General features: G+C 34.0%; 1 protein-coding gene across 3 annotated transcripts in view; it reads right to left on the minus strand.

Moving 5' to 3' along the window:
• The window catches only part of LOC149772555 (uncharacterized), an 81394-nt gene that overhangs the window by 7053 nt on the left and 51139 nt on the right, over positions 1-23202 (minus strand). For all 3 annotated transcript variants that reach the window (XR_016417674.1, XR_016417673.1, XM_089947655.1), the window contains exons 3-4: positions 21444-22214; positions 19020-19054 (exon numbers count right to left, since the gene is read on the minus strand). Coding sequence is in view for 1 of the 3 variants with exons in the window: in XM_089947655.1 (XP_089803781.1) it covers positions 19020-19054; positions 21444-22214 (806 nt within the window). In the remaining 2 variants the exon portion in view is untranslated. The remainder of the gene's footprint in view (positions 1-19019; positions 19055-21443; positions 22215-23202) is intronic.

Genomic DNA, 23202 nt, shown 5'->3' on the forward strand with positions numbered 1-23202 from the left:
ACAAGTCAGGGTTCCTACTACAAAGTTGGAAAAAGATTTAAGACCTTTTTCAGACCAAACAATAAAAATTTCCACACCTAACCATGTGACAAGTTTATTATCCTAATCGGTAATGATCACAACAAGGGATGACATTTTCAGAATTTAAGATTAAATAAAAATGGAATGTGTCCTGCATAATTTGATTGTGTTGAATATAAAACTAAACTCATCTTCATGATATATTTTCTGATAAAATCTCAGGAAGCATTGAAACATATAAACCGTCCACCATTTTTAATCTTTTACTTGGTCACTTGCAAAATCTTGACCTGATAGTATTTCAAGCCGACATTTACATTTTTCTTACATATGGGTATATAGAAATGTCAGGTGAACCTACAGCTTAATAATAAATAGACCTTTTATGTGGTCCAGGAACTTTGGAAGCCTTTCTGTGCAATTTATCAAATGGTCACCCCACCATGTTTGTCTGAAATACTGTATTCTTTAGTCAAACACATGTTGAAATTATATGTTGCTCTTAAAATTACATATTTTATGGATAATTTGTGTATAGAAAATTCAAAATTGAAATCATCTTTATGATAGTATTACAAATAAATTCACACCATGCATCCAAACACATAAACCATCCACCATTTTAATATTGGTCTTTGGTCACTTTTTGCAAAACCTCGTGGTTGTTTCAAGCTGAAATTTGCCTATTTCCTACACATGGTAATATATCAATATTTTGTGACCATTTAATAATAAATTTACTTTTTCATTATTTCTGGTATTTCTTAACGCCTTTCTGTGTTCTGTTTAAATGACCTCCTACAATCATTTTTAATAAAATACCCTAATGATGAGGCATACAAAATTTGTAATTATATCTTACTTAAAACACTGTGTAATCATTACAGTATTCTTGTACACATATATGTTGATCTGAAATCAGAATTTAGTAACAGAAATTGCCACTTCAGAATTAAATTATTATAACATGGTTTAGGTCAATTTTAATATCTTTAAAAATGATGACAAATAATAAACAATCTGAAAAATAACTTACACTAAATACTTCCACAATTCTACAAAACATGTCAGTCAGCAGCAGAGAGGGCGAACACTATTATAAATTGGTTTACCCTCCGTTTCGCAAAATAAGCCTTCTTGAAATCGCAAAAAAAATCGCGTTTGTCTCAGTACCCGGTATAAGACAACCCGTTCAAAATCTAATTGACTTATCCGGCGTAAGTTTTTCTGATTAAAAAATACGCGATCGCTTCGGTGCCAAGTTGGAGACAGCGTCCTCGTTGCTGCTATTAATTCAAACTTTTATCAAGGCCAATTCGGTAACGTGTTCGAGGATTATTTAAGTTTATTGTTATGAATCCGTTGGAGTAGCTTGCGCTCGTGAAAAGAAATATCTGAGCTTATTATAATCCATATCACCGTCGCACCAGTTCTGATAAATAGATCGTAGCGTGTGCACACCACCTCCGTTAAACACAGCAAGAATATTACAATTTTCTCTGATTACTGGTAGCATTTGTGTTAATTTTTGAGTAATATAAATCAAATCTGTCTTCTTATGTCTTCCGCGCGAAAATATTCTAGCTGGATTGGACTGTTTGTCAAGCATTACGTCATCGTGCTCCAATAATTGTCAATGGATTCATCAACATCGTCTAAAGACGGTGCTTCATCGGTATCAGCGATAAATTCAACAACATTGTCTCCGATTAGCGATTTTGCATTTTTATTAAAATCATTGAGTACATCATAGCACCGATGATCATCGGCAGATAGCGCAATCAAATATAATTTATCCCACTTCATCCACTTCATTATCGAATTGAGTAGCAATTGTGTTCTACTCGATCCAGATGGACCCGTGATAATCATTCGGACAGAATTTGGTAACATCGGATGATGCTTAACCGGTTCTCGTTTTCTTGTTGCAGAAAAGTCAGTGATTTCCATGGTATAGAAATATATAAAATAATATGGATTTATATTGTGTGAAATGCAGAGCACGTACCCCAACAAGTGATCTAACATCTATTATAACAAAAAATAACAGATCAGCGGTTACGGGTAAGTGTACGCGTGTGGTACAAAGAAATTTAAATCTATTCCCGGTGACAAGCCAAAGTCAGCGCCAAATAATATTAAAAAGAAAAACGAGGATGTGATATTGCAGCAAAATTAACAAAGTTGCCAGGAACTCCATGGGCTAAATACCCAGGAGAAAAAAATATCCCTGGAAATAATTAAAGTGACCCAACCTGATATCAGACTTGACAAGCAAGACCAACCAAAACCAAGTGAGTATCCGATAAATGAAACTGATAAAGCATGTCACGCTCATGATGTAGCTTATAAAAGTAAAGGTCTGCAACACAGACACATAGCAGACGGGAAATTAATCAACCCACTAAACTCCATTAAAAATAAATCTTTCAAGGAATCATTGGGTAATTGGTTAGTAAGGTCCGCAATGAAACGTAAATTAGTGCTAGGTGCTTATAATTAATTATAAATAGAATCTATTTACTATTCCCCAAGAGGATATTGGAAAGGTAGAGCAGCGATTAGTAACCTCTCCGAAGCAACAAGAGTTACACGTGTCAATGCTGATGCGTGGTTAGCATGACAAGCAATATGGCAAATTTATATACCGCCACCTAAACGAATTAATTTTGCACATTATGATGTTCATCAAGCTGATATATTACTTTTACCACATGATACTATACGCCGTATCACATATAAATACGCATTGACTGTCGTTGATGTTGTAAGTAGATACAAGGAAGCAGAACCGTTGTCAACAATGACAGCTGCTGAAGTTGCTTCTGCTTTCAAACGAATTTATCAACGTGGACCCTTGCAATGGCCACAGCTGCTACAAGTTGATCCTGGCAAAGAATTGCAGGGTGCAGTATCATCGTTGATGAAGCAACATAATGTCAAAATACGACAAGGACATACTGCAAATTCATCGTCATCAGGCAATTGTTGAATGATTTAATCGAACACTTGCTGAGCGGTTATTTGGATATCAATACGCGAAGGAATTCATTCAAGACAAGAGATCTCGCGAATGGGTTAAAAGATTACCAGGTGCGATAGCTGCGCTAAATAATGAATAACTCGAATAACTGCGTTGAAACCAATTAATTCAACCAAAAACACGGGTACAACAACACAACGACGTGATTTTCTAAAACAACCAGTGCTTTGGTAATGTGACTGTAATATATTTATATGAACCCGGGGAACTTGAAGGTGGTAAAACGAGAGCAACTGATCCTATTTGGAGTTTCACGACGCATAAGATATCTAACAAAACAAGATCTACTGGTAGACCCGCAATCTACAGAATGGATTCAACTGCTCCTCAATGTGGGTTTACACGTGAACAATTACAAGTAATTCCCGAAGACACTTAATTACCACCGCGATCACTTAACTAGCACCCCTAATACAATTACACTCAAGACAGGTCAACATCGTATTTTCTCGTGTATGACCGCGACTACTATCTTTTCTGTCTACGGTGAATTGTCTTGGATCATTTTTCAGATACTGCCATAACATTAAGCAATTACAACTCGTGCAGAGATTATTCTGCATTTGTTTAAGCGCGTTGATAAATTGATTATCAAGGTCAAAATCGCATTTTCTGTTGTTGTCACTTTGTTTATAACCGGCTAATTTGTTTCTTATTATATCGTTGTCAATATCATCATTAATTGTTTCGTACGCGTCCATGACAATTCTTCGTAGCTGCGATATTTTTATGACTCGGGATACTGCAAGATAAATCAAGTTCGACCATTCGATATAATCATTAACGATCTAAACAATTGTATCAGTGATGGTTAATCCTTGAGATGAGTGAACCGTCATCGCGTATCCTAGCGTCCACGGAGATTTATCAGCCTGTAGCGCATCCTCAGCAATACTGACAGGAACCAAAACAATATCATTGAATAGAAGATTCTGCTTCTCGGTCTGTCCTGGTATGTCAACGTCGATATTCTGTCATCAGGTATCAGCTGGTCTATAACACAACAGTACACGCAACGCTGAGAATTTGTCCTTGTGTAACTGAAATAACTTCCGTTGAAGTGTGTCCCTGACTATCTTTCTACTTGCCACTATTAAATCATTTGGTCTCCACGTGTCCTAAAAGTCGTTCAAGGAAGTTTCTGTAATTATTTTACACGCTATTTCACATTGAATTTTGTTAGGTTGTAATCTGATTACTTTTTAAACTCTTTTAAGTCTTCATCAAGAGATCTGTGTTCATCAGTTATTTCTTCATAATAATCTACAAAATTATTTTGCCAATGATGTTGAGATGGTCCAACAAACGGTGGTGGTTGACCGTGATCGCCGCACATTATCACAGCTACATATTTTTAACAATAACCAATCGAGAAACATTTTTAATATATCCAGCGACACTGTGCATATCTCATCCGAAATGATGATACCAGGAATATATTTCTTCTCCCATTCGGTCAGGCGTCCATGCGTCTCCCTTCCACCGAAAGAAGATATGATAAGTACATGAATGTACTCCTCGTTGTTTCATTTTTCGTGCAAGTCTTTGTGTTGGTGTTAGAACAATCAAGTCATCGTGTTTCTGTCGAAATAGGTCAATCACTCGAGTTGTCTTACCAGAAACTCCCGGTCCGCTCAAATATACGGTTTTTTGTCGGGATATCGGATATATACGGACGGCGCCAACGACAATTCTGATATCTGATCGCGATAATAATTATCCTTGATCGTAATATCTGCGGATTCTAAATAATCATGCAACGTTTCTTATGTTATTCTCCACGACCCCCATGATGCATCACTGGTTTTAAACCGAGCCAGTAATTCTGAATATTTTTTATTCAAGTAAAACTAATCCGTGGCAACTCTGACTGCGGTGCGACCAAATCTATTTATCATCATAACAGGTTTATAGACACATAAGTGAGCATTGAAGATCTTAAATGAGTATACTGGGGAGATTCTCCATCATTGTAACTAACAATTGTGCCCAAGTTTTTTCCATTATACAAGTAAATATCTTGTCGATCACAAAGCATATATTTCGCTGTTGCATTAGCGACCACGAATTTATATTCGGAGGGATCCATAATCAATCTTGCACAATGCCGATGATGATCATATGCACCACCCTGAGTAAATTTACCATATATTTTTTTCCAATATCTTTTGCGTTTTTTGCACTGTTACCAAGTTTAACCTTCAGAATATTAGGAGCATCATCAACGATGACATCAATGGGAGTATTTGGACATGCTTGTTTATATGGGTCTCACTAAACACCCCAAGACACCCCAGGACACCCCAATACAACCCAGGACACCCAAAGACTCTCAGAAAACACATCAAGGCTCAATCAGTTGCCTATTTTAAATTTCAACAACAACATAAACAAACATAGAAACACAACGTGTGCATATTTAGCGATTGTTTGTTTAACATAAAAAGTAGCGAGGTAAAAAAAATTGCCAAGGGAAATAACTCATTTCGAAAAAGAGTGTTCGGGTGCAGTAACGTGAATATTTATCAACATTTATAAATAAGTAGCAATACCACATGGGAGCAAGACATTTCGACCCCAAGAAAATTCCCTAGACATTTCGACCCCAAGACACTTCAACTCCAGTCAAGGGACAATTCGCCCCCAATTCATTCATAGTGAAAATGATAATTAGCACTGATATTAATTTCCACTAATCACGCCATTATTCATTGACGTCTACAATTAAAGAAGATACCAACACATCTCTAAGTCGCCGAAAAAAATGTCAACAGTTAATTAAAATTAAAGTCACATTTATTAAGTTAATGAATGAACGCTAATCTGAATGAAAATAAATCACATTTACTGCACACTGGAAATTTGCATTAAAAAAAATCGATTTGTTTTAGAAACAATAATTAGCACACTACTAATGGCCATTCCCACTAATCACATGCTTATTCACTGATGTCTGCAATTTTAAAAAAAGATGTAAACAGTTAACTATAATTAAAGTCACATTTATTAAGTTAATCAATACACGCTAATTTGAATGAAAATAAAACGGTTTGAAAAGTAAATGCACCACACGCTTTAAATTTGTACAAAAGAGCCACACATGTGTGTAAATTGCGGATTAATTTAAAGTAATACAGTTTATATTGTGACATTTCGATCAAATATATTTTGGTACAATATGAACTGAAATGAGTTAATTGTGACAATGGCGTTTTATCCTTCTGTACAATATCATAATCATGTCTTTCCTCGTTAGCTTGTTTTGTCTTGTAATATATGCCGGAAATGACAGTATCGCATTTGCGATATAGGTTAGTGTAATTATTCATTATCCTGTTTTTATTATGTCAGTCATCCGCTCTTAAATATGTATATATTTATCTATTTCTGAATTGAACATACCAAGTAGCATAGGTGATGATTGTATATTCATACGCTTTAGATATAAAAGTATATATATATATATATATATATATATATATATATATATATATATATATATATATATAATTTTTCCTTCAAGCTTCTCAACTTCATCAAGTTATAGAATTTCTTTATTTTTAGAACATAATGTAAATAGTTAAATATTGAATCAATTAACGATTAGTAAAAACATCTTACTAATTTCAATAGTTCAGGTTGACTCCAACATTGTTTGAAGCAATTGCAAAGTATTAAATGTTTGACTTTAAATGCCAATATATCATGTTCTGTAGTTTCCAAAATTATTTCTAAATTAATTATTAATGAGCATGAAGTTAGTAGCGAAATCTTCTATACAATCATTCAATAATACGATTAGAGATACATGTAAATTCTTAATAACATTTAACTTTCCAAAGCACAATATATATTTTATAATTAGTAGTATATAATAATAATAGCTTTATTAATTACGGTGTATTTTCCATTTAGTAATTTCATGTACTTTGATTTTTATATACGTTTAATGTCCTTGAGGAAGTTTCTGAAAATCTCTGTGGTTTGCTTTTCGGATTTGCACCTCCAGATGCTGTCATGTATGTGAGAAATGTGTTGTTTTTTTCGTTTACTGATAATTCGCGCTGTCGTAAAGAGCGCTTCTATCAACCATGAAATGGAGCTTTGTCACGCTGAAACATTTATTAGATCTTGCGCGTGTTGTGGTTTCCAGTCAAACGATAAGTTTTGGAATGTTATTGATGGATGCCTTGTCGTTAGTCAAATTCACGCGTTCAGTATTTATGCAGCTATCTTTTTGAAAAATATTTATGTAGTTTGGGTTTCATGTTATTTATAACGTATGGTGCAAATGTCGGATGATGTTCATTGATGACTGTTTCCAAAAGTTCCGGTCGACTTTCAAAATCTATTGTATTATTTGCGTCTGTGATGACACTGGTATCAAATAGTTGGGTCTTTATTATATCAAGTTTACCCTTTTCCACCCATATTTTGTTTTGAAGGAAGTGCCTGACATTATTGTTCAAATGTCTCGTGCAAAGATAGACAATAACCGAGGGGAATACACGCTCTATTGGCTTGGTTAAACTTTTCTCATCATCACTTCCACATTCATTTCAGACACTCTTCCTTCCAGGGACTCAACAACTCTATCTAGTTCTGTAGCAATATGTTCCAGAAAGCTCGTGTAAGTTCTGTAAGAAGCGTCTGTGTACAGAAGGACAGGACCATTGCATATCGGATGATCGTTTATGCTGTTTCCGACAACTCTTTGATACGTTATACTATCGATTTACTCATCAATAACTCTTCGATACGTTATACTATCGTTTTGCTCATCAATAACTCTTTGATACGTTATACTATCGATTTACTCATCAATAACTATTTGATACGTTGTACTATCGTTTTGCTCATCAATAACTCTTTGATACGTTATGCTATCGATTTACTCATCAATAACTATTTGATACGTTGTACTATCGTTTTACTCGTCAATAACTCTTTGATACGTTATACTATCGTTTTACTCATCAATAAATCTTTGATACGTTATACTATCGTTTTCCTCATCAATAACTCTTTGATACGTTATACTATCGATTTACTCATCAATAACTATTTGATACGTTGTACTATCGTTTTACTCGTCAATAACTCTTTATGCAATTTGTTTTGTAAATATAATGCGAAAAAAGTACGATTTGCTAAAGAACTCAATAGTCAATAAATATGCATTGTTGTTTGATAGTGTTGATAATGGCCTGATTTACCCAAAGTTAATTTTATATTTTCTTTATGGAAATATTGGAAAGTTATCTCGGTAAAAACAAATGTAAATTCGATAGCTCATATATATTTTTCTGATTTCAGCTAGAAACTTGCTATATTAAATAAATGTAAAACGATGAAAATCTACCTTTTTTATTCTATTACACTGCTTGCGAAAAATTAATAACTTCTTAAATAAACCAGTTATGTGTGTTTCGTTTTTTTTTCTTATTTTAATCAGTCTGTAATTTAGGTAATATTTTTGGCGTGTCGTCTGGATTTGCTATTGAGACGGAGTAATTCATACAGAGAATTAAACGACTTGGTGGTTTGTGAGTTATTGTTGATAATTAATTGTCTATGTGACTGTACCAATCATTAAATGGTATGTATAATCAAATTAGATAAATTACATCTGATATATCAAGCACGACATTGATGTAAAATCGAAAGGAATTACAGAGCGAGTTTTCTTCACCGCTATATAAAATCAAGGGAAATCACTCGCATGGAGCTTGTAACACTCTTTGGTCATGTCTTCTAAACGTCTATGTAAAAAAAATGTTGTTGCTCGATTTAAAATTAAAATTTGTATATAAACAGTTAATAACAAAATAAATGAGAAAAGTATGGTGCATAGCCATTAAATAAGGAAATTGTTTAATAATATTATAAAATTAAAGAGATTTGATGCATACGAGTTAGTTTCCGTAGGTTATTGGAAATAGGGACATCAACCAATACTATTAATCATTGATGTTAACAATGTCAGTATGTGTTTTAGCTTTTTTCCCGCTTCTTAGTACGTTGATTGAGAGTTTTGGTGCCAATATATGTAATATTGGGGTGTTCTTGGAGAGTTTTAGGTGTCTTGAGGTGTCCTGGGGTGTCTTGGGGTGTTTAGAGAGACCGTGTTTATATTCTTCGATGACCTCATCTACACTGATACGTTGTGGTGTTGGTAACAAAACTTCGGTCTGCTTCAAATATGATATAATTTCTTCGATGACTGTCAGCGATATTAGTATTTTACTGTCAAGCATATATCGTAATAACATTATTGGTGTCCAGCCTTTTTTCTGAAAAGTGTCTACCAAACCAAACATAACAACACGGATGAAGATCCATAGCAAATTCGAACGACACTACGCAAGCGAATCGTGTCAAATCAAAATCGCGTAATGGACCATTAACTGCACTCTTGTTATCCCATTCATGGGATGTCCAAACCGCGCAAAATACTTATGGCATTCTCCGTAACCAAGAAAATTTCCCGGATAACACGCAACCATGTCAACGGATATCATACCGTTACTATCATGCTTGGTATTCCACAAACTGTCATGCCCGAATTCGGCACAACTAGCTTGAACATCTTCGAGAAATCGAGTTCGTGTTGGTTTCCACGAATTCTTTTCTCGGGCGAAATGAGCCGCGACTGATGGGACTGTAAAACAGTTGCTCAGCAACTCGTTAACGTTTTCTGTTGAATATCTTTCCGCGAGTTTTTTCATTGTTTCATAAAGATATTCTGCACGATATAAATACAAATTGATCATATTCTTTATCAGAACTTGAACATAACCATACCGATACAGCATCATTTTTACTTACTTGTGTAATAAAATCAAACATTCCACCGGAGTAAAATTTTACAGTTCGATCTCGTGGAAATATATTCACAGCGCTAGTCCACGCGTGCGCATTATGATCAACGATATTTATCGGAGCTCCACTCGATTTATATTTCGATTCGTATAATACTCCCCCTGTTATTGTTGCGCCGGTCATTGGAAATTTTAATATTCTTTTTAACTCAGCGACATCATTTACTGAATCTTCGGTATCCTTGGCCGATTCAGCCCACTTCGCTATTTTTTTCACGTCGCTGATCAGTCACAGCATTTCCACGTTTGGCATTTGTAAAATGTTCCATTACTCGTTTGGCTACACAATTCAACTTTGAAAATCTCAATTTTGCAAGATTATTAATGTTGGGTTTATCATTTAGCTGATAAATTCCATAAATAACCGTGGTCACAGGATACGCTCTCGGGTAATATGGTTTATCAATACCAGTCAACGTTCCTGGCTTGGAATCTTTACTTAACAAAACGGGTTTTCCATTAGCAAGGACATGGTCACGTGTCTGATTATCAAAGAGGTAATCGATAATCGTTTTCGCTCGTCTATCATTCATTGTAGCATCAATAACTTCGTCGTCGCGTATAATTTTAAATGTCGACCACTTGCGAGAAGCCCCATCATCACGAAATTCATTTTTGGCATCCCTGATAATATCAATCAGATCAGTCAGAGCTCGTCTCCGCAGGTCAGGGGTTAGTCTATCAAGATCGAATCTTGAAGCTTTCCATGGCTGTATCATGGACAATCTCTCAAACTCATCCATGTTATAATTAAGACAAACATTTAAACAAAAAAATATTATATATAATGAACCAGTGTATATGACTTATAGCAGGATCATCAACTCCATGAACCATATCATGTGTAAATGATTTCTGCGGACAATATTTGCAAAGTGTAAAGAGAGGTAATCTAGGTCCAAAACCTTTCTTACGGTGTAGAGTCGGAGTTAGAGGTACAACACAGCCGTGTGCGCGTTGTGATGGTAAGATATATAGAGAGTTAAAACGTTATTATGACAAAACAAATAACACCTTGAGATTGTCAAGGTTATAAGAACTCTGAAGACTACATAGCAAGATTTGAAGATAAGTTTTAATTTAGACAAATAATATTACATACAAGTGGAACAAAAATAATTTGTCAGACATCCCATCATCAAGAAGCATGAAGCATCTCGTAATGGTGTAGTAAGACACTGTCGGTCGAACAAACCAGTCGATTTTGTTAATCATGCAGGTTATCTTAGATTTATTGTTGGGCAAAAGAAAAATTATTACAATTACGTGTTTGAATTCGAGATCAAAGACTGTCTTGTGATCGATCATATTGACGGAAAAAACTTAATAATAATTTATCTAACCTGCAAGCTATCACACAGAGTGAGACTGATGATAGTGGGATTGCCGGGGAAAACAGAAAGTGTAAGGTAGTTAAATCTTTCAACGTAGGGACCGGCGAATAGATAATATTTCAGTCGATATATGCTGCTGTTAAATATTTTAACATGTACATGTCTTCAGTACAAAAAGTAGCAAATGAAATAACCAAATCGGCCTTTTCTCACGGTTGTGATCAGCGAATTTCGTTTTCTTATGGCCCAATAGTGTTGATACAGATAACGGAGATAACACTGCGCTGATTGTGTAAAAATAATGACAGAATTCTCTCCCTTGACTTTCAGAGATAGCACAATCACATCATTTCCTATTATCCAGAAAATAAATTTTTATATCTGACTTGTTAAGTAGAACTAAATTCAAGTTGTACTATTTTTTGCAATCTAAAAGTAATTGTATTTATTTTTTTTTAAATTCAAAAGTAATTGTATCATTTTCTTGCAAGCCAAAAGTAACTATATAATAATTTTTTAATCATATATAAATAACCGGCATATTGCCGACGTAGGCGATATTTCGCGATTTTATTAATAATTGGGGGTTCACCCCAAGCTCGAATTTCAACAGAAAAGATTCACACTCTCCCTACGTCGTCACCACGGCGTGGTGCTGTTTTGCATCCCCGGGGTTTGATTTCCGGGGGATAGTGTGCAAAAATATGTTGAATGTAGGGAAGACCTCCGTATATTGTGCGGTCCTTGTTGTAAATAGTGTAAATACCTGTAAATAGTGTACATACATGTAAATACAATGCTGTAAATATGCCGCTATATGTACTGTGCCGTCCTTGTATGGCGGTATGTTGTATGTCCTTAGAATTAAGTTTATAAATACTGTAAATACAATGCTTCAAAACAAAAAAGGTCAGCATATCTCTTATATATATATATATATATATATATATATATATATATATATATATATATATATATATATATATGTGTGTGTGTGTGTGTGTGTGTGTGTGTGTGTGTACAAAATGAATTATGAAGAAAATATCAATGACGTGATTTCTGCTATAAAAAAAATTAGAACACGACGGTATAAATATATCTGATGAATTAAATCCTGTTGCGCTTGATTTGACATAGTTGTGTCTGTTATACAACTTCCATCGATTACATCACACATAAGATTGACCGCGACCACCTGGGTTATATTAACGTTTTCCGGGGATACAAGTCGTCCTTGCCCTTTTGGATTATTGTTGCGTCTGAGAATAGTTGCCGGTGGCAGTGTTTTTCTCCATTGTTCAAATATATCAGGAAAGTTTCGTTCATTACATGATTGACTGATTACATCATTGCCATGCTTGCACAACAATGTACAAGCTAACATATTTATTTGCAAGCTTATTTTGATGATGCAAGCTTGACGCAAACTTGATCCATCCCTATTTTAGGTCAGAAATGAAAATAAATATCAAATCTACTTGTGTCTCAACATGTACTAAATAAAACTTGTAGTATATTTCATATAAGGGAGGGGGAAGTAACAAGCAAAATCATCGCATGTAAATGATATCTCAAAAATTTAAGCATACAGCTTTAATATTTCATATAGCGATGATTTTCTGCCCATATAAAAGGTTTACTATATGAAATTTTCATTTTAAATCCATTGTATTTTTTTTAACTGGTGTAATTGAGATTTTAGTTATTAACCAAAGTTTAATTATTCATGCTTTACTGTGATATTCACCACTATGCCAGTATAATCAAATAAGATGATAGTTTAAATTATTTTTAATTCTTATGCATAATTTTCAATTGCATATTTACATGTTATTGTTGAATTCCATTAATTAGGTTTAGCAATAAAACTGAAGAACCTAAAATCAGAGTTTAGTTATTTAAATAATTTTTAGACACTTATGAACATTCACTTGATTGCACTTTAATTACATATAACTACATACATCCACAATGGTGACAGTCATTTATACACATGCTACCAGAAGACAGTTCAAAAACAGTGTAATTGTAAATAATTGCACAATTACACCAATTGCGTCCAAGTCTGTTAGACGTATTTAGGACTCTGGTTCCTCTATTCTTGGGAATATGTCACCTGCATGTATACCTGGGGTAAACATGCAACACAGAGACTGAGCCAATGGATGGCTATTGGACATCAGTATGTGCATTTTACTGTGCAGGAACATGTGAAACAAAAGCTGCATAGTGACTGGCATAAAACGATATATGGTTCTCACATTCTAGATTGCATTCACTAGATAAACCATGTAAACTGTTCCACACTTAACTCTTCTTGAGCCATGCGTGCCCGAGTGTTCTGTTACTGTCACCTTTACAGATCACTTGCACATCTCATCTCTGCATGATGTGGAAGGCTTACCCAATGTGTGTATGGGAAACAGCTTGCTGGTAGCTTCCTAGGTTATCCCTCCACCAAATATACTTACCAGCATGTATATGCTATCATTACTGAATACAGTGTTAAAACCCACAAACCGAACCAATCATGTCTTACTCTAACCCGAACCCCCAAGTCCTGTACTAGGTTTCCAGGTTAATGGCTTATATGGAACATGGAACAGATAACACTCACAAAGCAGCTATGTTACAAAGTAGGGCAGCATGAAACAGAGGGTGATTAAACGCCAAAGGGTGCATAAGAAAGTAAAAACAAGAATGCTGTAAATTGCATAGTGTTAGCATGGATTTTACCCAAATTACAGCCTGCACCTTGTGATTCACTAAATATAAACCATATATTCAACATAAGACACACTTTTTAAATTGTAAATTGTATATAATTAGCATGGATTTTATTTTTGGTGCAGAAATGGTTCAAAACTGAATATGATGCAAGCAAAACCCAATTTACAGTCTGTATTGTGTGAATCACTAAATATAAATCCTATATTTAATTTAAAACACACACTTATCTTTTTAAAAACAAAAAGAATACATTTTGTACATATCAAGAAGTGAACCCTATTAGCAGGCAAATATCAACCCACACTCTTTAGAAAAGAATATACATAAATATTATGCAGTATTTCTCTCCAAACTATTTGTCCCAACCATGCCACATCTGTCTTCAATTTTGTGAACACTTTTATGATGTTTATCTTTCTATATCAGTTAAGTTGAGTAAATATTACAATGTCTTCTGACAGTCATGCTCATTACAGCATTTAAACAGCATGAAGAAACAACATATAACGAGTTATGAATTTCAAGTCAAATGAAATTTGTCTGCAAATGGATATGCAATATAAAATCCTCATGATGATGGCCAACTTGCAATTGAATGACTATACTCAAGTCATATATACAAGTGGTTATTCATAGCATTTTTGTGTAATTTCCAAATTTGTGATGATAAAAACTTGAGTGTAATACATACTCATGGCCGAGAATTTTTCTAAAACCTAAATCTGTGTGAAAACATATTCATGCCTGCCCTCTCTTGAAATTTAAAAGACACATGTAACAATTATACTCTTTATGTTTGAGATCTGGCAATAATCATGTTGTAATTTAAAATAGTTTATATATATATATATATATATATATATATATATATATATATATATATATATATATATATATATATATATATATATATATATATATATATATATATAGTTTAAGTAACTACAGTATTAGTGGTAATTCTAACAAAAAATATCACCTCAACAGCACACAGGAAGAAGACTTAACATGAACATACTTCATTATTTATTTATTATCTATTTCTCCGGTGGGGCCATACTGGATGACAGATGCAATGGGGCCATACTGGATGACAGATGCAATGGGGCCATACTGGATAATAGATGCAATGGGGCCAAACTCGATGACAGATGCAGTGGGGTCATGCTGGATGACAGATGAAATGGGGCCATACTGGATGAAAGATGCAGTGGGGTCATAATGGATGACATGCAATGGGCCATACTGGATGACAGATGAGCAAAACGTTCATTCAACCAACAATACATCAAAAAAAGTATTTTGTTGAAAACCTCCTCATGTTGATATAGCTTTTATTATAGATAGTGATGACATGATTTTCTAGAGGGCCAACATATTCAAGATCAGATCAGCACCATTTATTTAGGACCAACTGGAGATTAAATTAAGTCTTCTAGTATTAAACTTCATGCAGATATGTCTTTTCATTTAGAAGAAGTAACTAGAAAACTGTCAGAATTATACAAAAATGTTTATGCTTGATATCTTTGTAGTATTATGTGACTAAATGTTGAAATGTTATCTCTGTGTTGTTGTTGTTGAGTTTAATTATAGTGGCGTACGCACAATAGTGCATGTGCCACTTTTTTCTGACTGCACTGCAGCCTGCTAGCTGTTCTTGGGGAAGGGAATGGTGCGACCTCCCCCAGGCGTTTATGGGTTCAAGGAAACCTGATAGTTTGGCCTCAATGTGTAGGTCCATAAAAGCCCCTTACAGTTGAGTGGTTGGCTCTCATTAGTGGGAAGGAGAGCTCGGAAACGGTCCTGCATGCTTCACGTCGCTGGTTTCTTGTTGCATTTGCCTGGTGTTTCTTGGGAATTCTTAACATTCTAAAAAGGGGGGTATTCTATGCTGTTTATAGAGGTTGTTAGTAGAAATCATGTATGAAGAGAGATTTTCAAGGTTATTATGGTATTATTAGTAGAGGTGTAAAGGGTGTGCTTCCTACGTTATGTTATTTATAAGTTTCTAGATATTGACTCTTTAAGTTATTTATTTATTGATACTTTTAGCGATTGAATGTTATTTATAATTTATTCAGCAAAAGACCGGAGTCCTAGCCGATTACACGGTTCGTTAAGGACACCTAGGACCGGAGTCCTAGCTGATTACTCGGTTCGTAAAGGACATCTAGGACATCCAATTTTTCGGTTTCCTTAGTTTTTGATAGGTGTTTCGTAAGTGAATTATTTATTAATATTTTTATAACACTGAATGATATGTCATGGGTTTATATGTGGGGGCTTCCAAATTTATTTAGCTAGTTACTGGGTCTTATGGTTTTGTGGGGATATTAATTATATTTTGTTCCTGAGTCCAGAGTACATGAATTTATCTATATTTATATATGCTGATTGTTTATTTTTATTACAGTCCATAAGTAATTCTGGGTTCGTGTGTGGTGATCAAATCTCTATTTGGTTTTGATAAATATTTTAATAGCGGGTTGATTCTCTCTGTGTGATGACTCTGACTTGTTTAGCTTGCTGCAACAGCAGCAGGTTTGTCGTTGTTCTTGGAATAATACTGAAAACTATGCGTCATCTTATAGTTTTTCACAAACTACTTTGAATTTTTTTTTCGATTTTTTTAAAACACCATTGGAAAGTGGACTTCCATTGGTATGAAATGAAAATGGGACCTCTGATGTCATGGATATATAGGCTGCTAGGCTTTTTGAACCAGCAATAAAAATGAAGAGTACTAGGTCAAATTCTGACAACACTAGTTGCATATTCTCTTGCGTCAAAAAATAAAGATGTAATAAATGTTTTATTTGCAATTTTGAAGAAGATAAATTATCTGACAGTTCATTCTTGTAAGTACGGATAAATGTAATGCTATTTAATTTTGTCAGGCTTATTAGTAAGCAGCTACCCCAATGTGGTTTATGTGAATTCCAACTTTCTGATTGGCAATGGTCTCTAGCCCCATACCCCAACAAAAATGTCAGAATATCTAAGATGTGGTGGGTAAAATCAGAGGAAACTGATTAGCTGGTATGACTGTCTGTTTAGGAGTGCCAAAAAGAATTTGATGGTGGCTGCCAAGATGGCTACATCTATTTTGGATGCCATTTTAACTTCTGATTTTGGCGTTAAAAGTTAAGTCAGATTTATTCCGTCGATGCGTGTGTTAGAGCAAAACTATTTTTCAAATAATTTCACAGATGGATTAGGAAAAGACGAAAAACCGATTCAGAGATGAATACATAAACTACACAATACAGCTTTCCATTCTAGAGCAGCTTCATGTCCCTTGCAGGCTGCGTGAAAAGGATTTGAATATTGGCCATGGTGGTAAAACATAGAAACCTTGAAATAGCTCCTTTTACTAACTCCAATACTAAGGTCACTATTTTTTTTTACAGCAGAACTACATTTTGGATATGAATTTTATAAATGCAGAAGCGTTATCTACCGAGTTCTTAACTGAACACGGACTACTCCTAGTGGTAGAAGACTACACTGGTCCTTTGTTCAAAAGGATGTTTCCTGATTCCAAAAATTGTAGAAAATACGCATGTGCAAGAACAAAATCATAGATGTTTAGCAGAAGATACTTCACTTAAAATTGCAGAAACCATGAAAACTGGAACGTTTAGTATCGCAACAGACAGGAGTAGTGATTATGTCAAAATCTTGTACCCAGTCTGTGTAAGAGACTTTGACAATGAAAAGGGCAAAGGTAGAGTTATCTTCCTTCATTACCAGAATTAACAGTAGATTAACTGGAGAAATTTTGTATTTGCTTGATAATACTTTGAATAAACATAACTTGGCAGACTGGTAATACATCAGTGTTGACTGGAATTAATAAAGGAATTGCATTCTATATTTGAAAAAATATATCCATCATTGTACATGTCAAGTTGTCTCTGTCACATGATGCACCATGATGCAGCTTAGGGTGCTGATAAATTAAAAAGAGAACTCTTGAAGTATCAAATTGGCACTCTATCTGACAATGTACTTCTTGTAGATAGAGTTGATTTTGTTGATCTTATTTCCCAGCTAAAAGACCCAATAACTGGAAGATATAAAGTTCCTCTTCTTTGTCAGGTTATGAAAGGAATATTGGTTCTGTACCATTCTAATGCTGACTGTGAGAGATTGTTCAGTATTGTTAACAAAAATAAAACTGAATTCAGATCCAGGCTCTGTAACCCAGCACTTAGTGCTCTACAGGTGTGCAAACATTCATTGTCTCAGCTGGTACAATGTGTTTTGAAGTGCAATATGAGATTATGTTGCTTTTTAAAGCTCAAAGTGTTCTATATGAAAACTTTAAGCAGTAATTGATGTGAAAAGTCCAGAAGGATAAATAAATCATTTTGTACGTATATGCTCATTGAATTTGTATCATCTTATACGTGGATTACTCTTTTTCTGCTCTGATTACTCTTTTTGTCCACTTGCATTACACTTTTTCCTAGCCAGGTGCTGGCATGTATGATTTTGGATGCCATTTTGATTTCAGACCAAACTGACATCACACGTGTTTTAGTGAAAATGACATGCTGATATGATCATTCTTTCTGAAGTTCAAGATGGTCAATGTGGTGGAAATGATGCATATGCATGTGGGAACATTTTCATTTTAGATCAACTACATCTTGGCATGAATGTGTCAGGAAATTTATTCTCTGTGATGTTTAGGAGTAACATCAGATAATATAAGATGGCTATCCCATAAAATTTCCTGGTCTATAAATATACCAGCAATGGTTTATAAAATAAAATCCATCACTTTCAAACAGTGAGGGGAATTACCCCTGCCTCTAACTTTTCAGTTCTACTGTAGAATAGACCCTGATTTAAAAATAAAATTGTGTAAATATTATTAAAGGTGTATCATCTATCCATATCAAACATCAGAGGTTGTGTAATGTGACACTATTATATTGGAAGTGAGCTATCAATACACAATCAGGTAAACATTATATGATGCATCAATGAACTACTTACATTTCCTTGTTCTTCTGAGTCTTTATGACTTCCTGCTGCAAAAGAAAGATTGTCCCAGCTAATTGGCAATACCACCAAGACATTGAATTTGAATGAGGTATTTATTAAAATCTGTACAAACTAAAGATTACAGTAAAATATATCTGGAAACAATTCAATTTTCATAACAGTGGCAGAGGCTATACTGGCCAAAATAATTTCTAGGAAGTCCAGACAAGACTGTTCCTTCTCGTTCAACCTGCTGAGCACTGAAAGCATCTCCGAATGACCATGTGTGGGGGGGGGGGGTATGTCTTGAAATAACCTGACTGTCTTGCTCAGCAAGATTTCCGGATAATGGACTTAAACCCAACTGCATGTAATACAAAAATCAACAACAGTCAGACTTAACTTTACAATATTTCATTTAATTATGTTTGTTTTATATTCTCCACATTTTGAAAAAAATTAAATAAATTTAAATTTAGTAAATCAGCAAATACAATTTATAAAAGTGGGTGATATAGATATTCTTTTCTTTCTTCCTTTTCCTTCACAATTCTTTTTACTTCAAAATTATATGAGAGTTCGTTGGTTTTGAGGGAGTGGATTACAATATCACGCTTGCATCTAGGTTGATAAATAAAGTTCAAAATTATGACTGACTTCCCTATATACCCCGCAAAAGATTTAATTAAATTAAAGAAAAAGAAAGCAAGCCATAGCAACGTTGCACAAAAATAATTTCATACATCAATTATTTATAACTTCTAACCTGACTGACATCAGTGTGTTATAGCCCTGTTATCCTGTGTGTATTTCAAATGCATTGGATGTTCCTTAATAACATGGCGTAATATTTGATCTAATGAAATGTGTGTGTGTGTGTGTGTGTGTTTCTTGAAATAGATTGAGTGTCTTACTCAAAAAGATTTGGAGACCACTCACAAAAATCAACTTAATAAAATAACAATCAGACTTATTTCATTTAACTAGGTTTGTTTTATTTTCATAAATGTATTCACCAACTTTTTAAACTTCAGTCAGGTGGGGTGGTGGATATACAACCCTTTCTTCCTTTTCCTTCATAACATTTTTATTACCACCCCCAATGCAAAATTATTTGGTAATTTGTTTTTTGTTTTTTTTTGGGGGGGGGGGGCGGGAGGACTGCTCATATCTAGCTTGATAAAATGTATTCTTGTTCTTTTTGAAAATTAAACAATAATGGTTTGCATCTTTGAGCTAAGTTACCTCAGAAACTAATATTTAATTTTTTTTTAAAATTAGAAACTTAAAATTTCTTTAAAATGTAACAAGATGAAAATTTTAAAAATTATTCATCATTTCCCTATGCACCCAACCACATATTAAAATAATTCAAAAAAAGAAAAGAAAGAAAAATGTCGTATTCTTGGAAACAAATGCACAGAACTTCCTCATTTCATTCATCAATTTCAAATTTATAACCTACCTGTGTTCTAGCACTGTTACCTGTTGAGTATTCCAAATACACGTGATTTTCCTTAATAACACGGCTTATATCTACGTGGGCCAATCCATGTTTTGCCAGACAAGTCAGATATTGTTCGTCATCTTAAATAAATGATTCCTTTTATTTTCGTAATATTACGACTTCTGTACCTTTAGTGCACTTGTACTTTTCTAACAAATGGTGTTAGAAATATCAAAACTATATGATGCAAATATTTTAAGTTTTTTTCCAGAAAACAGTAAAGCTGGGAAAGGACATTCATTGGCTTCTGACTGGTTCATGACAACATCTTCCCTTTGGTTTTAAAATCAGTTTATTTAACCGATAATGACCCTATCGACATTTTTTATTGTTTCTTTTTTTTTTTACTTACGGTTATCTTGTGATATAAATTTCCAATTACAAAAACAATATAAATAGAAATTAATTGTTAAAGCAAGGGAATATTAAGACATTGGTAAAATAATAAATATGTTTCAAGAAGTACAGAGCATAGAACAAGTGAATATATCCAACGGCCATCTTTGTAATATATATTTAACAAGACTCAATGGCACGCGCTTGAAATGAAAGCGACACCTGGTGGATGAACTCGGTATAAAATGTCGCCGTCCTTTTCAGTCGTTGATAAATTATGTCTATAAAAATTATGTTATTTTTATTTACACACAAAAAATTATATTATAAATAAACAGTATAAATAAATGTAAATCACTTAACAATATTAAAATGAACTTAATATAAATTGTATAACAACAAAATACTGTTTTATTTATATGTAACTTCATATCAACATGACAGTTATGCTTGGTGAAACTGTCATGTTGACATTTTGTTTTCTAAATTTAAAATGAAATTTTTGAGAATTGTCAATAAATGAAGTTTGTAATTTTATTTATGATGTCATTAAGAGCTTTTTATGACGATAAAATATGAGACATATGAACTACCTTGATACTCGTGTCGGAATACAGTAATGTCGTTACTCCCCCTGCATGCACCATACAGACGTCCGTTGTCCCAGAATATGGCACGGATATCCCGTGGAATTCCCTGTGTGAAAATGGCGACAAGATGACATGAAGCTGTAAGTTGATGAATACAGAAATCACGGAATTCATTACAGACGAAAATATTTCTGTCTTCATTTATAACGATTGATGTAGGGTATCGTAGACGTTGATGTTTGTATGTATATTTACATTGACTGGGATTCAAAATGTCGAATCCGTATACACCAGTATTATCAGGGGAGTAAAAACACGCGACATAAATCATGCTGTCTTTTGTTGTCACTTTACTACTCCATCCGTACCCTTTACAAATCTGGTGAATTGTGTCAACATGTCCGTCTTGAAGTGACACAACACACCAGCACATCGTGTCATGTTTAACACCACTGACAACAAGACTATCATTAAATCTGACAACACCAATATATCTATCCAATACTCTCGGTGCACGTAATGTCCTGGTCGTTTTAATATCACCTGACATGTCTTTAGAATCAATGGAAATGATTTTTATCAGGCCTTCGTAATAAAGGACACAAATTGTCATGGCGTCCAACAGACACATGTCAAGTGGTAATGACTCCGGTATGTCTGACGATGCCAGGAATTTTCCATCTTGAAGTCGATGGACCCAGACTTTATAAGCATCTAGGACGACTATCTTGTCTTGGCAGACGACAATAGAGATGTTCCAGGGATCCTTGTTGGCTGTCGAAATAAAGTGATATAAACATAAATACACATCTACACAAAAATATTAAACATATATAATTATATTAAAATATGAAATAACTTGTACATTTGCAGTGTGTATGTATTAATACATTAATAATAATTTAATTAATTATATTTATGACTTTAACAGTGCATTCCTGTTAAATTTATTATACTTATTCTATTGTTCTATATTTACCTCTCACAAAAATGCATTGGTCATGGTGGTTGTCGTAAATTTATTAAATTTGCATGTGTATATTTATATTAAAATACTAAAATTATTGTACATTTACGTGGTATAAACATTCAAATAATGCATAATATACACGTTCATACAAATCTACATAAAAATACAATACATATATATTTCAAATACTAAATAACTGAATATTACAATCGTCGTAATGGTACCATCATTTTATTATTATTACAAGATATATCTATATTAAAATACCGTCATCTTATGCACGTTTCATGCTTAATGGAAGTTTTCGGATCCATTTCCTGTTTCTGGACATGTTCATTTTCAGCAAATGGGTGACACATGACTACAGATGTACATACATAGGTCGTTTGCTTGATGTCGAATCAAGCAAAGGAAAATAATGACAACTATAAATTTGCTCTTTATGTGGGTTTAACGAACGGTTTAATTTCTATGTTCATATATGCAGAGGGATATAATTCCAAACTCTCATCGTTAATTAATCTACGCAGTTAGTCAGCAGTGGCCGAACAGGATGAACTGCGTCATTATGTTGTCTGATGGAAATAAACTAGCCAATAGTGTACGCAATATGGCGCCGTGTTAGTATGGAAAGTCCGTTAAGCATGAAATGGTGCAGGGGATGCCAGCATTAGTGCCATTCTGGTCACAGTCAGGTTAGAAATTATAAATCAATGATTCAATTGACTAAGTTCTTTGCACTTTTTATCCCATTAAACATTCTCGTTTTTGAAATAGGTAAGGGGGTACAAA

The sequence above is a fragment of the Sinohyriopsis cumingii genome, unplaced genomic scaffold (assembly GCF_028554795.1).
Source record: "Sinohyriopsis cumingii isolate HCF-2022 unplaced genomic scaffold, ASM2855479v2 utg001397l, whole genome shotgun sequence".
In the NCBI taxonomy this organism is placed as follows: domain Eukaryota; kingdom Metazoa; phylum Mollusca; class Bivalvia; order Unionida; family Unionidae; genus Sinohyriopsis; species Sinohyriopsis cumingii.